Raw genomic sequence first — 16,275 nt, 5'->3', positions numbered from 1 at the left:
AAAAGATGTACCTGTGATATACATTTTTTCACAGCTCTTTATACTGTATTAAAAAACAACCATATTTTGGTATTAGTATAAATAATCATTCCTTCATAATATTAGGTGGAAGATAGAGGGAGAACTAGGGAGAGAGTGAGAGACACATGGAAGAAAAGCTGTGAAAGCTGTTAATAGTTAGTAAAATTGATTTCCCTCCCCAATACATTGTCTGGCTCTATAGATGATAGAAACACATTTACAACGTCACTGGGGCAACCAGTTGAGTGGGATTTATTATATTGCTCTTTATTTGATGCCCAATTTTATGTATTTTACTTCATGTTTGGGTGTTGTAAAATATTAATAAATTAATTTCATGATTTGCATCCTTAGCCAGCTCTCAGGGTGACTTATCTGGTAAGCTTGGCTATGACGAGTTCAAATCACTGTGGGTGGATCTCAGGAGATGGAAAGTAAGTTCATATGGCAGTTCACTGTAGACAGAAACTTATCTCATTAACCTTACCTTTGATGACAGTCTTGCATGACATGTTTTTAATATTCATGCAACTTTATATTAACTGAATCATTAAACGGTTGTTTTTAATACCAATACAATAAAAAAAATATTAATTACAGAATAAATTAAAAAAACGTTTTCACAAACCAAAATTTGTTCACATACCTATATTCAAATTTGTTTGTAACATATGAACATATATTAATACGAAATAAAAAGTTGAAAATCTGAATATTGAAAGTATTATTTCCTTGTTTTGTAACAGATGATTTTAATATTTACCAATTCATTTTAACAGGGAGTGTTCAAGCAGTTTGACCGTGATCAAAGTGGAAACCTCAGTTCCTTCGAGTTGAGAAGTGCACTTAATTCTGTTGGTAAGAAATTCTGCTTTTTGCCATTAAAAGTATTTTCACTGATCTCTGTAATATATTAAAATAATTATATTTTGTTCTCAACTGCAATACATTTGCTAAAGGCCTACATTGAATTGTTGTTTATATAAATTCTATATTATTTTGGACTACGGTTGACCAGTCTCAGATTCACATCCCAGTACCTGTTCAAACCCAGTGTTTTTTAATGACTAAATGGAGGGGGGGGGGATGTAAAGCCATTACTCATACTTATCAGTTACTAAAAATTAATTCTGGTTCCAACAGATCCCAACAAGTGAAAATACAAGCATAAAAATTATTTAAAGATATGTTATATATTGCACACTGTATTGTATTAACTATACAATGTATTTCTTATGTAACACAGTGTATGTGTATTGTGTTATACACTGTATTGTATTAAAGTTATACAAATGTATCACATTATCACCTTCTACATATTAGCTTATATTAACACACTGTATTGTTTTAAATTGTATTGTGTTATGTTATTCATTGATTTATATACCAAGAGAAAAAAGTTTAGCAATTTGGTACTACTGCATTCTGCTTTAAAATACAAGCTACATTCATTGACGTGACAGTTACACATTTCATTTTGTATTAAAAATCTCCTATTATTTATACTAACAAATCATCCATCAATTAAATCCAGCATGTGATTTCACTTTGAAACTCACAAGTTTTCTTTTAAGTTCATTTACCAACTTTTTAAATCTTATTGTATTATGTTCTACCCTATCTTTTGTTCTACCACACACAGGATTTCATGTGAGCAACCAGACTCTGAGATCTCTGGTGATGAGGTACAGCAACAAGGAAGGACAGATTGAGTTTGGAGATTTCATAATGTGTGCAGTCAGGCTGAAGACCATGCTGTGTAAGTCACCATATAAGAATGTCATTTTTTTATTTATCATTCACATCTTTTAAGCATATGCTACTTTATTTTTTATAATTGGGGAGTAATGTGCCATTTCATGGGTGACTTAAAACCAGGCATGGTGGAAGCAAATAGAGATGGGGGGAGGGGGGACTGACTGAGATCAATGGATAGAGACTTTGTTAGGGCAGTGTTCTGTTTTGAAAGAGAAGTCTCCAAAAATAAATATCAGTTATCCATGAGAATACTTTTAAACAAATCACATGATGTGGCGGGTCACACAATCCTGGTCAAAATATCATTCCTAATATATTTGGTTATCAGTAGTGGAGTGTTGTAAACGAGTATTTGTAACCAAATTTAGCAAATCATCAATGATTCTGGATTCATCTGAATGAAATTGTTTTCAAAATCTATTTAGCATTTAATTTATTTAATTAAAAAACCAAAAAAAACCCAACCTGTTTTTATGTTTGTAAATTGAATCATACAATATATTACTTTTTAAAATTTAAAATGTTGGTTGTACATTACATGCAATTTTATAGCTAACTTTATCCCTCGTGAATGGATTGGCAATTTGAGTGGACAGTATGATATAAGTAAAGACAAGAAAATACCAAAAGTACAACGTATACATTCTATTTTCTTTTTAGCTTCTTTCAAGTCCGCGGATGTACAAGGCCAAGGAGTTGCAGCGTTTGATATTGAATCAGTGAGTTTCTTATTTGTCTTCTTTATTGTTATAAATATTTATTATAATGAATGTTACATAAACAGGAGAAACACAGTGCAAACTGTATGACATTTTTTGGTGCTTATTTTTGCATGAAATAAATAATTAAATTCAGTTGTATAATATAACAAAAATACATGTTTTAATATTTTTTTCACACTTGAACACGTTTGTCGTATCTGTGTTGTAAACTTAACTGAGACTTAAAATATTTATTTCTGTTCATATTTAAATTGCATAAATATATTACTGTCGTGGCATGTATGTATTATGGAGAAGGCCTAGTAAGTTGTATAACTTGTGCCTTATCCATTTGGGTTTGTTTTTTTAAGCAATAAAATCTGGTTCAATCAATCAACTAAGACTGTATTGTAGAAATAAAGTTCATTAACAATATAGTGTAATATCAGGCCAACCAGCATTGACTTGTTCCCTATAATCGGCCATTGCTCTTTGTATTCATTCAATCAGATGCATTGGTTACATGTCGGAAGGAATTGCCTTTGTTATTCAGTAAATATTTTAACCATGTCAACCTGTTGCTAGGTGAATGTATTAATCACGTAGGCAGCTAAGGCCAACATGTAGTATTTGACAGCTGTCAAACAACAACATAGAAGTTTCAGACACGAATATCGACCATTGTTTCTGTGTTTTTATTTTCTATGTGATTTTTTATTTTATTTTTAGGCTAAATATAGTTGCAGAAATATAATACGAGGGTGTGAGATATCAATGCAAAACAAATAAGCACCATTTCAACGATTTAGATTGCTATAAAATATATACAGTGAAACCCCTCTAAACCGGACACCTGTGGAACCAATAAAAATGTCTGGTTTCACAGGGATCCGCTTTAGAGAGGTTAAGTTCTGTACTGGTTTTTAAAAAGGGACTCTGTAAAACGTCCGGTTTTGATGGAATTCCGGTTTACAGAGGGTCCAGTCTTGAGAGGTTTCACTGTAGATGGAAAGAAACTTAGTGCCTAATGTACAAAGCCTGTTTATATCTCACACATACATTTACAATGCTTAAACACTGCATATAAGAAACACAGACTGAGTAAATTCAGCCCTTAATCAATTATGCATTTCTTTTCGTTTCTTTTTTCAGTTCACCCAGATTACAATGTATTCATGAATGTTGTTCTCGACCCTCAACGTGCTGTTGTTGTTATGAGTAAAGCTGAACAAAACCACATCATACTCAACTATCTGTTCTTTTACTGTTGTGGACTTTTTAAATTATTGTGTGTCATGCTTATTGTACATTCAAACACTTGTTCTAAAACAAATCTAGTCTTCTAGCACAGTTTTTTTTTTAAACATCCTTTACACATCTTTTATACATTATTGGTTGCCGAAATTCTGATTCATTATTTCAGTTGTGGGTTGGGTGATATGTCAGTATATGCATTCACTTTCTTAAATGTTAAGCTATGTGGTAAATTTTTGTTAGTTTATTATAAAGAATTCTAAGAAATCTTGCCATATAATAATACTGATTCACTCAACTGAACTTAAACTCAAAATAATTTTATTTAGTCTCTTTTAATTAATGGCGAGTAGAGATACATGTCTTCCATGATATTGGAAATGAACTGTTAAATTCAGCAGCTGGGTATATACATGTATATGTGATAACCAGCAAGTGAAATAGTGTTTAATGTAAAAGAAAAAGAAAATAACATTATAATACTGTAACAGGATTTTCATCAGGATTTTTTTCAAGATGACCAAATATGCCAGAAATATTTGCAGCATGTTTGTGTATCATCATTATTCTGTGAGGATGAATGGTGGCGGTTTCTTGATATTTCAGCATTAAACCTTTACTATTCTAAAAGATATGTGGAAATTATACACATGTTAACAGAACTGCAAATTTGGATAAAGGTATATTAACAGCAGCATGATGAAATTTCAAGGTGCTATGTTTTATTTATGTGAAGTCTGCATATATGATAACAGTTTGAATGGGAATATTTTTCTCAAATTGAAAAATCAGTATCTCTGCTATCTATCTGTCATGCATATCATAAATGCTGTTTGTATTCGAATAAAATGATTGCTTTTTAATTTGATATTCTTGTAAATTTGGTTGATTCTTGTCAAAGCCTTATAATCATGAAAACCCCACAAATACATGTAGCTTTAAAAAATTAACCAATTCAAAAAAAATAATAACAAGATAAATATCTTGCATGCATGTCTGAACTCATTGTGTCCATGACAGTCATTTAACTCATTTTCTGTACAATGCAGTATTTCGTATATAGGGCCTAATGATGGAATTGCATGGCTAATTGGAATTAAAAGGTTAGAATCCTAAGAACAGTGCAAAGCTTAATAAAAATGAAGTCGCTTCTTTTTTGTGTCCATTATGTGTGTCCTAATGTAATTATAAATTTTGCCACCAGTAAGTATATAGTGTTCACAGTGAAAACTGAAAATTATGGACAGAAAAGTGCTTAAATCTATACACTGAATGTATCATTGTTGGCATGGTGGAGAAAACCATAAAGATACCATTAATGTCTTAGACTGAACTGTTGTTCGGTTGTAAACATAATGGTAATAAAATGTGAGCAAGTCTCTTGAAATTGAAGTTTCTGTTGTACAGGCAAATGTTCACTGAGGCCTTTGTTATGCATTTTTTTCATAAATTAACTGTTTACAATAAACACTTTTCAGCATTTTGCTTGTTTAATACTAAGCTGTGATCTTTGTTATATTTATACTGTTTATATTATCTTGGTTCATGTTTTCGAAACTGTATGAAACCGGCCATTTTTTAACAATTAATTTCTGTTATTTGATGCATTTTTCATTCTTTTTAAGAAACTTTTTTTTAACATATGCATTCATAATATGGTACACAGGGTTATCGGTTGACATACATATGCAATTTTAAGACTTTAATAAATTCATCAAGAGATAACAATTTAAAAAAATCTTTATGTATGGATGTAATAATTGCCTGTTTTAAAGAACCTAACTTTAATATTTAGCTAAAGTTGTTATGAAAACATTAGTGGCATAAATAGCTGACGGGCAAGAAAAGGAATCTGCCATTTAGAAATAACAAAAGAAACTACACAATATCAGTGGTGGATCCAGAAACTACACAATATCAGTGGTGGATCCAGAAACTACACAATATCAGTGGTGGATCCAGAAAATCCATTTAGGGGCCCCCAATGACATGTCACAAATGTTCCGAAAGGGATTCCTCCAATTCTTCAATGTAAAATAAATAAGATTGAAATATAATTTAGGGGGCCCACTTTAGATCTGCCACTGAATATTAGTTGTCTTGTACTCCATATATTTCAGTTTAAAAGAGCAGCTAAATATTAGTACATTTGTATACTATATATTATTCTGATCTAATATAAACTCATAATATGCAACTTTTAATATTAGTAATTTAACTACTTACGTCCAATTCCCTTTTCCCCTGTATTAGAAGATTGACTTTATTGTCTTTGTGCAGTATTTATCAGAATTAATCTTTACAGTGTATCAATGTTTGTGTAATAGTTACTGTTAGTAACAATAAATAATGTTGCATAATTGTCTTACTGTTTTGTCATTTGATAAACTTTGTAGTGATATATTTTTTTTTAATGATTTCATCCTGTTGTATTTTGTAACAGTAATGCATTTGACTTGGTTAATAAATGTACTGCTGAACATAGTATGTACTCGCGTGTGCCATATTAAACGTTCATCTGGCAGAGTTCCTCATACATTTAAAATTTTGTACCATCTGAAATGTCAACAACACAAAATGTTATCCTGGATTCTATTTAAAAAACAAATTATATTTCTAAATTAGTTGTTTGACTTCTATATTAATGACAATCATTTATTTGAAAAAACGCACAAAAACTAGTGTGCCATAAGAAATCATTGGTTGAACAATAACTGGAAACAATACATTTCTGAGAAATAAAGCAGTTCTGGTATGCTATTAGCAAGCAAACTCGTGTTTTTATTTTATCCATGACAAGGTTAGAGTGGTTCATTTAAAAAGGCCCACAGCATATTTATGTTTTGTGGGTATGAAGGACAGTGTTAAAATATTACCATAACATCTTGCTGAACAAACGTGAAGTTGAAATGTGTGTGAATAATCTATTATATAACTGTTATCTTGTCCATAACAATTTTCCATTATTTTTATACTAATGTTTGACAATTATGTAGCCACTCCCCTTGCCTGAGAATAAAATAGGGTTTTTGGTTCAATTTTTTAAAATTATTATTTTGTTTTACAATGTACGAGTGTTATGAACTACTTTGAACATAATTTTAATTGTTAGTATGTCTATAAATATATTAACATCTTAAATACTTAGTTTGCTAGTGTCTTTTGTAACTGTATTATTATTTTTTGTTTTTGTTTTGTTTTTGTTGGTCACTTAATGTATTAATTTGCGAATGCAATCCACTGATGCAGGTTATTTTTTTCAACTGAATTATTTGTGGGTTTTGTCCTCAATTGTAACTTTTATTGTTAGCTAGAAAATGTTTATTAATTTTGTGAATGTAAATCCACTATTACGGGTGTTAACTCAATCATATTTCAAAATGCAAACTTCTTTTATAAACCTGAAGATGTTTGCTATACCACTGCTTCGGTTTGCTGTTTTAAAATACATATTTCAACTTCTCAGCTTCCATTGTACTAGTATAGCCTTTAGTACATCAATGTTGAACATTATTTCAGTTATTTTTTAAAATAATATATAACTACTTGGAGTGTTTGTAGGTATTAGTTGTAAGTTATAGATTAGTGAATTATTAATTTATGGTAACTATCTTATTAGTGTTCTTTTGTGCATAAATTTATGTTCAGAGTTTAGAGATTTTATTTTCATTCTATCAATTTATATAAAAGCATCCAAATACAAATATATGTAAATGTAAGGAAAACAAATAGAAAAGCTATTGTTGAAAAGGGGTATTTATATATTATGGGGTAAATAATGTTTGTTTGGGGGGGGGGGGGGTTTAATGGGATGGGAGATTGTAACTAAATATTGCTGTTGCAAAATGCTGCAAACAGTATCAAGAACTATAATGATGGTTACAAATGGAGTGTTTCTAATAATGTAGTTAAGAAATATTAATAGAATAGTACATATCAGATCCACAGGTACCCTCAGACTGCTGCAAACCCTTCCAATTGTCTTTATTAAATATACTGATGGAGAGAAATATGGGTGTTATATTGATATTGTAGATCGAATTTAATTAACTACTAGTGTAGGAATGTCTACAGGTGTAAAATATGAAGATATCACATGGGATTGAATATGTTGAATGAATGTCAGTAACACAATAAACTTCCTGATACTATGGATGAGGGTTCTGGTTGCAGTCAATATTTGCTGTTATTCGTTTTTGGCCTCTTTTTATTTCTTTCAATCATTATATAGTGTAATACCTCACTTTTGCGGTTATTATTTATGTGCCTCTTCTTTCCATCATTCTTGTGAAGCGGTTGGTCATCGGATCGATCCTTCTCAGTAGACCCATTTGTAGTTTGGGCTGTTTTCCATTCTAACCAGTGGTCCACAACTGGTTCATCAAAGGACGTGGTATGTGCTGTCCTGTCTGGGAACGAAAGTGCATATAAAAGACCCCTTGCTGCTTATTGGAAAGAGTAGCCTATGTGGCAGTGGGTTTCCTCTAAAGAAATATGTCAGAATGACCATATGTTTGACGTCCAATAGCCGATGATAAGATAAAAGTTTGTTTTATTTAACGACACCTCTAGAGCAGATTGATTTTTCTTTTTTACTTCTTTCCATCAATATATCATTAGTATAATACCTCAGTGTTACCCTCAAACAATAGTTTGAGGGTATCTGTGATCAGATTACTGGTGGAGGAACTTTTGTTGTTTAGTATAGTAGTGTGTGTTATTGTGGGAGTAGCTAGAATGACACATACTTTGTGTGGGAGTACTAGATTGGAGACAGATTTGTTAAAGACCAGATTTTAGAAATACAGTCAACCTTGTTAAGCAGCCAGCTGACAGAGTATCAAAAAGCGGCCTCTTAAAGCAGGCGGCTGCTTCATATAGGTTAGTGTGTACTATATTAGTTGCTTGGGTGGATTTTAATGCAGTCTATTAAAACTGGCATCACCAGGAATTGTTTACCAGGTGTTCATTTTCAAAATGGATCAATAAATTTTTTGGCTAATATATATTTTTTTGTTCAAAGGCAAAGAACTGCAAAAAAAAAAAAGAGGAACAAAAATTGCTAAAAGGCAGTTCATTTGCATTCCCTAAATCACCTTGTTGATATACCAGGTGAAGACAGGTGACTGCTTAATGGAGGTGGCTGCTTTAGCTGGATTGACTGTATTGTGTTTAACACTGATCAGCAGTGATGTTCTGCTATGCTTCATGAGCTAATAATAACTTGTGGTGAATTTACCAAGCTGTAGTTGTAGATTTGTTAACAGTTTTCTTTTTGTTGTAAATTGTCGCCCTTATTTCTGCTATTGCAGATATACTTTGTAACCTTATAAAATAAATTTTGAAAAATGTTATCTTTGGCTTTGTATGTGTGTGAATATTATATATTACCTTTACTTTGGCACCCAATAACATAATCATGAGGTGGGATGTAGCCTAGCGTTAAAACGCTTGCCTGATGTGAGGTCTGTCAAGGATCGATCCCCATCAATGGGCCTCATTGGGCTATTTCTCTTTCCAGCCAATGCTGCACAACTGGTACAACAAAGGCAATGGTGTGTACTACCCTGTCTATAGGATGCTGCATATAAAATATCCCTTGCTGCCAATTGGAAAGAGTAGCCAATTATGTGGTTGCAGCTGGTTTGCTTTCATCATCTGTGTGGTCATTAACCATATATCCGACATGATATAAGTGTAATAATTAAAATGTGTTGAGTGCATTGTTAAATAAAAAATATTCCTTCCAATAATATTGCAATGACCAAAACAATTCTGTGTCGGTTCGAATGTCAAAAAGGCCTTGAGCAAAACCATGTGTGAATTGTCTAGGATTAATTGTATACATTTGTGATTAAGATGTTCAAAATGTAATAATAATATTTTGTCCATAATCACAGATAAGAACAGACAAAATTCACTTTTCTTTTTGAAAAATAAATTGTGAAAAATTACTAAGGGAGAATAATTCTCATAAAAGGCTTTGGTCAGTTAACAAATGTGTTGCACACTTCAGTACAAACGTTTGAGTATAGCTGTTAACTTGAAGAGCATCTCAGTCAGGTTACGGTTACTGCATTTACCACATCGAGATGTGTAAAGAGGACTCGACATATAAATATATGTTTGCCTTCTAAAGAATTTGGTAGAATTGCTAACCAAGTTACATTTAAGTTTATTAAATATCAATATAGTCACAGTGGTATCTGAATATAGGTGACCTTATTGTTGCTGTTTTATTATTTATTGGGGTTTTTTTGTTTGCTTCATTTGACCAGTGGCTGGATAGATGACTGAAAGAAAAAGGTTTTAACTTATTTTTCAGTTAAATGCCAACTGGTCCCAGATTATCTCTTAAAAAGCATCCCACCTTGTTATTTTCTAACCTGATGCAATTCCTAAGTATGATATCATTAAGATTAATGTTAATGAGGCTTCAGTGGTGTCATGGTTAAGCCATCGGACATACGGCTGGTAGGTACTAGGTTCGCGGCCGAGTACAGGCTTCCACACAGATATTCTCTCTCATTAACCACTAACAACTAACCCATTGTCCTAGACAGACAGCCCAAATAGCTGTGGTGTGTGCCCAGGAAAGCATGCTTTAATCTTAACTGGATATAAGCATGAAAATAAGTTGAATGAATGAAAATGAATAATGAGGTCGTGACTTTGTTAGTAGGTCGTGCATTTTGTGTTTCAGGGGCAGGATGTAGCCCAGTGGTAAAAGCGTTTGCTTGATGTGTGGTTGGTCTGGGATCTATCCCCGTGGGTGGGCCCATTGGGCTATTTCTTGTCACAGCCAGTGCACCACGTGGTATGTGCTGTCCTGTCTGTGAGATGGTGCATATAAAAGAACCCTTGCTACTAATGGAAAAATGTAGGTTTCCTCTCTATGACTGTCAAAATTACCATATGTTTGACATCCAATAGCCGATGATTAATAAATCAATGTGCTCTAGTGGTGTCGTTAAACAAAACAATTATTTTTTTTTTTTTTTTTTTGTGTGTTTCAGTACTTAATTAAGCTAAGCTATCCATTTTCCAGTACACAGGATTTTGTAGATATGTAACAAAGAAAACAAACTACATAACTGTTAAATCTACATTCGAAACAAAATAGCTTTGATTTGATGCAACTAAAAGACTATTTAAAAGCAAAGAATCTTACTTGAAATACAAAACTATGCAAATAGAAAACATCATTTTCATATTATAAGACTATTCAAACAAACAGTTGTACATGTATTAAAATGATATTCAGATATGGTACATCCTAGATGTACTGAAATAATTTCACGTAAAACAATAATATTAAAATACTAGTTCATAATTAGTTCACCAAGACTGGTTGATTATATTTACAAGCATTTCATTAATGTTTGGTGAAAGAAAAACAACATACTCTCCCAGTATAAACACAGGCCCCTAGCCAATGGGGGGTCGGGGGGGGGTCATTCACCTCCCACCAGTGGCTTTTTTTTCAGTATGAACCAGCCCCCCCCCCCCTTCCAGCACTTCGCGCCTCAACATAAGCCTATACGACACCCCCCACCCCCCCCCACCCCCTTCTCAAAATCCTGGCTACAGGCCTGAGGCATATTAAGTTGTTCAACTCTTAAATGCAGTTTAAGATTCTGTCTGTCCAGGAATAAAATTATCTTAAAAATATGTTTAGGTGGGGTTTTAGGTTTTGTGGAGGTTTTACTGAAGTATCTGATTTGACCCGTATTGTACATAATTAGGTGGTATACAAAAAAAATCTATATACATAAGATATTAGACATATAATAATAATTAACAAACAGGCAGTTCCAACTGAAAGTAGCTGAGGATTTCTACTGAAGTAAAATCCTGCACATTTTTAATAAAATATTTATAAAATATCAGTGGCAGATCCAGAAAATCCATTAGGGGGCCCCTAATGACATGTGATTGAGAGCCACACATGTTCCCAAAGGTATTTCTCAGATTCTCCAATGTAAAACATGAAAATAATTAAATTAAACTATAACTGTCGCAAAAGTTAGGAGAGGGGGGTGGCCTACCCCTTAGATCCGCCACTGCTGGTAGTAAGAAACAAATTAAAATAAAACTATGGAGATTTATTGATAACATGATGTTCATATTTTATATTGAAACAATTATTTTACCACTAAAAATACGACATTATTACTTGTCCGCATGTTGCTTTCTCATGCCTCTTGCATCAAACATAAATCACTTTTGTAAAATGAAATCCCTTTCAGAACCCTTTCCCCATTCAATATAACTCCCAATTTAAACATTTCACAGCCATTAATACCTAAGATGTCACAATGACCATTTCTTAAATATATAAAATTAAACCTGGTATCTTTTAAAAAAAATGTTTAAACCGTAACAAAACTTGTATTAACCACTCCATACTTCTCACATTGCACACATGTAGCAAAGACCGGTTAACAAGCATAAATTCATCACCAACGCTGGGCTTACACGCTCTACACAGTTTGTTTGGTGAAACACGATTGCACAGACTACTACCAATATTAAGATGTTTTCCAACCAGTTACAGAGATAACACGCCATTTAGACTGTGAGCGTATTGGCTCAGTTTTCGATCCAGTACTGATCCGTGCTGTTGTACCACTTCCACAGGCACGCTGACCACTCCAGGGAGATGTTGGGGTTGGTGTCCAGTTCGCGCACGTAGTGGCCCCACAGTTTGGGCAGTTCGCCGTTGCTGTCGGGGAAGGTGGATGGTGTTTGGTTGTCAAGGGGTGGTTGCAGTTGTAACAAAAATTCTTCACCTGGAATAAAAAAATAAATAATAAAATAATAATAATAATGAAACCTCTCTAAACGGGACACCCACAGTTTCAAGTAAAAAGTAGAATTTAAGGAGTATCCGGATTACAAAGTTATTGTCCTTTACTGATATTTAGAATGGGATCGTCAAAAACGTCCGGTCATCTATTATTTTGGTGACACGTTTATTTTTGTATCGCAATTGGCAAGTCCTATACCATTGTCTGTGGCAACCGAAACGGGGTGTAGGTAAACCATAAAAAAAACCTGCAATCCACATTCACTGACACTCGTAACTGTTATGACAAAAACATGATTTCATTTCCACCCTAAATAAGGCAACGCGAAAGGGCAGTTGTGTATAGTGTACTAAACGCTTTATTCGCACGTTTTGCATGTGCCATCTGTTTTCCCATGCTTGACTATGTATGGATCTTGCGAATGTCGATGGTGCGCATTCTAAATTCGGTGTTAGTTTATCATTAGGGCCTATTCGATTGTAGCAACGCTATTTAATTGGACAACGAACTAAGTTCAAAATTGTTAGCGAATAGGAAGACCGTTAAACCGGACAACAAATCGAGAAAACAACTTGTGTCACTTATCATTATCACATGTAATATGGCTCCATATGGTCGCACCACCACTACACGCCGATTATCAGACAGTCTGGATCCGGGTGTCCGAGAAAACCATACGAAATTGCCAGAAACCCAAAACTGCGCATCCGTTGCCAGGCAACACAACTGCTACTCCCAATCACGCCACAAAATGTCTGGACGTGACTGGTGCACAGTGCACACGTGTGTGGGGGAGGTGATCGTGGTGGTGTTTTGTTGTTGACAGGTGTATGGTCTTCAATTTTATTTGGGGGGCAGGCTGATTTTTGCCCGAATTAAAGGGACATACCTTAGTTTTTAAACACTAAGACATATTTTTCACTATTATAGACGTTTTTGATAACTGAAATCGTACTTTACTTAGATGTACATTCGAAGTGTTTTTGGTCATCCTGGTGATTTTAATACCACAAAATGGATTTCTCATATATTTAAAAACGCACGTGCGTCTGAGAAGTAAAAATTATGGAGTCGAGTTTTACTCTGTTTTTAATGGCTATTTCCCTATTTCAAAGTCACAGACTCATGTTTCACTCAATTGTAACTTTGTAGATTAACTAAACTTAGTGTTAATTTTCAAGGGCTTAAACTAGAGTCTGTCCCTTTAAACGAAAATGCCCGAATCTGGATAAAACCGGGTTTTTTTTTTTTTTTTGGGGGGGGGGTTGGGGTGTGTGTGTGTGTTCATATTAGGATTACTACCAAACTGATTGCAAACGCATTATTACGGGTTTCTCTCTTCTTCTTCTTTTTTCTTCTTTTTTTTTCACCACAGATTACAACTAATATGAGTAGAATGATGGAAATACATGATGAAAATGTTTCAAGCTAGCTCATCGTGCCGGAATTCGAGGATTTGCTCGGGGAGGGGTGGGAGGAGGGGCATCCTTATGTTGTTGCTATAAGTTTTTCAATACATTGGCTATTCATAACTACAGGAAGTACATGGTAACACTAATGTACCGTTTCAAAGCTACTAAATTATATTTAGTGTGTAAATATAGAACTCATAAATTGACAGGTGTTTGTTATTTTGCTTTAGAAACTTACCAATTGCTGTAAGTGTCAAACTCGCGCAATTAATAATAACAGTTTTGCAATACATAGGTCTGAAACAACCCTTCTTCCTGCCTCGTTTTGCTCGGTGGCTTTCTTCTATCGATATTCTCATTTGGTTGTTGCCCAGTGAATGCTGCATAAACTGAATCTTCAGGAATTTAACGTTTTGCATTAAATAAATGGCCTCCACGGACTTCTCCATCGTATGAGGTGCGACGTTTGAATTGGCGAATCTCAGATACAGTCGACAGGGCTTGTTGATAAAGGGCTGCAAGAACAGCGGATAACTTTCCATGGGCACCATCCATATTGGCCAGGGGTTTTGGAATGGTTCTTGGACCAAGCTTATTTCTCCTGCAGCAGGGTCTCCGTTGCTTGATGAAAATATGTGCTTGCTGTTGACAGATTCGACCGCGTCGTCATAATCAGACGAGCTATTTGATGGGGATTCCGACAACGCGTCCCCGGCATCCCACAGAGAACGGTTAAGTACGTTAAGCTGATCGTCGATTATCTTCAGTCTGTCTCGGTCTTGGACGATATCTTCGTGTATGTCATCTTCAGACGGTTCTACGCTAACTTCATACTGATGGCCCTCTTCGTACACAACGACCACCTGCCTAATCTTTGGAATATTCGGTGAACTGTGTAGTGTGGCGAGTTCAGGTATTGGGCCCGGGTCCTTTTCAAATGGACTTTTCCAAAAATGCCTTTGGCCAGATTTGGGGTCTACTCGCGGCTGTCGAACCGGTGGATCGACCAACCTGCAATAGACTTGATAGGGTCTCTGGCGTTGTCCATTCCTGGCAGCACTCCAGTCTACAGGTCGACGTTGCCGGTGACTAGGCCTAAATCGTTGTCTGATTCTGGTTAGGCCTTGCCCCATTTATTTTCTTTTTGGTTTTTAAACGCCATTATTTAGTACAACGTGACTATGAACGTGTGTTCGTGGATGTACGCATCGTTGCCATAACAATGGCCCCAACAACTGAATGACGTAAAAGTTTAATTTTATGCTCATTTTAAAAGCAGATATTCATCAATTACGTTGACTGATTATGACGTCACAGTTACACAGAGAGGGGTGTGGGGAGAGAGAGAGAGAGAGAGAGAGAGAGAGAGAGAGAGAGAGAGAGAGAGAGAGAGAGAGAGAGAGAGAGAGAGAGAGAGAGAGAGTTCTAAGCACCCACCTTATTTTCCGATTTCACTATATTTAATAAATAATAAAATAAAAATAATAAAATATAAATGATATGCAGGAAATGGAACCAAGGCAATGGCTAAACAATATGAAATATTGTTAAAAGATCGCAATTTCGATATATACAGGAGTATGAGTCTATTTGAATATGTAGGTGCTGTGAGCACTGTGATAATCAAATTAAACTGTTTCGACGTAAATTAATAAAAATGTAAAATGTTTGCACGTTGCGTATACAGCAAATAAAATCGATGTTAAAACTTAACATACATTCCGAAAGAAAAATAAGATATTGTATTAGATACTATTTCAGTTAATAAATCTATACTTCTATCGCTTTGATAATAAAAACAACAAATTCAAGGATTTGTATAATTTCAATTTTATAAATAGTTTGATTCTGTTATAAACTGGAGTTCAGTTAATTAGTGTTCGATATACATGTGCTGTTATTAAAACGTACACGCGTACTTAAAAACATGTTTTTAATGAGGGCGGTTTTGGGGGTTTTTTGGGGGTTTTTTTTGCCTTTAAAAGCTTCCATTCCAATCTGCATATCGGAAGAAGAGTAAAATAACAATGAAACGGCGAAGAACAAAACAGAATCAAAACACTTGAGATGTTAACATTACAACTTACCAGATCAGCTAGTAAAGAGCGATTCTTCGGGTCCGCCTCTCCTTGACTGATTAGTGAACCAGCCCTGTTTGCCAAAGACGTAATCGTCACGTAGTCTGCTTTCAGCTAGCTGTTCACCAAGGCAACAACCGGGGTAATTGTCGACATGGCGTTCAAGCGCCTTTGCCTGGAAGTCTCAAAAAAAGAAGTAGTTAAAACGACTGGACGCTTTAAGACATAGTTCAGACAATAT

The 16,275-nt window shown here is 34.4% G+C and overlaps 2 protein-coding genes across 10 annotated transcripts in view; one reads left to right on the top strand and one right to left on the bottom strand.

The window, feature by feature from the left end:
* The window catches only part of LOC121371298 (calpain-A-like), an 81,478-nt gene extending 75,384 nt beyond the window's left edge, over positions 1-6,094 (top strand). For all 9 annotated transcript variants that reach the window (XM_041497098.1, XM_041497095.1, XM_041497093.1 and 6 more), the window contains 5 exons: positions 387-455; positions 801-879; positions 1,664-1,780; positions 2,440-2,498; positions 3,633-6,094. In XM_041497098.1, coding sequence (XP_041353032.1) covers positions 387-455; positions 801-879; positions 1,664-1,780; positions 2,440-2,498; positions 3,633-3,659 — 351 coding nt within the window. In that variant the 3' untranslated portion in view covers positions 3,660-6,094. The remainder of the gene's footprint in view (positions 1-386; positions 456-800; positions 880-1,663; positions 1,781-2,439; positions 2,499-3,632) is intronic.
* A 4,731-nt stretch (positions 6,095-10,825) lies between these two features.
* On the bottom strand, positions 10,826-15,184 carry LOC121371303. The gene is made up of 2 exons (XM_041497105.1): positions 14,195-15,184; positions 10,826-12,526 (listed from the first exon to the last, which is right to left on the bottom strand). The coding sequence occupies exons 1-2, from the start codon at positions 15,087-15,089 to the stop codon at positions 12,327-12,329; spliced, it is 1,095 nt and encodes a 364-aa protein (XP_041353039.1). The 5' UTR covers positions 15,090-15,184; the 3' UTR covers positions 10,826-12,326.
* Between the last annotated feature and the right edge of the window lie 1,091 nt (positions 15,185-16,275).

Source organism: Gigantopelta aegis, chromosome 4 (assembly GCF_016097555.1).
Source record: "Gigantopelta aegis isolate Gae_Host chromosome 4, Gae_host_genome, whole genome shotgun sequence".
NCBI lineage: Eukaryota > Metazoa > Mollusca > Gastropoda > Neomphalida > Peltospiridae > Gigantopelta > Gigantopelta aegis.
This window is presented reverse-complemented; position numbering and strand designations above follow the sequence as displayed.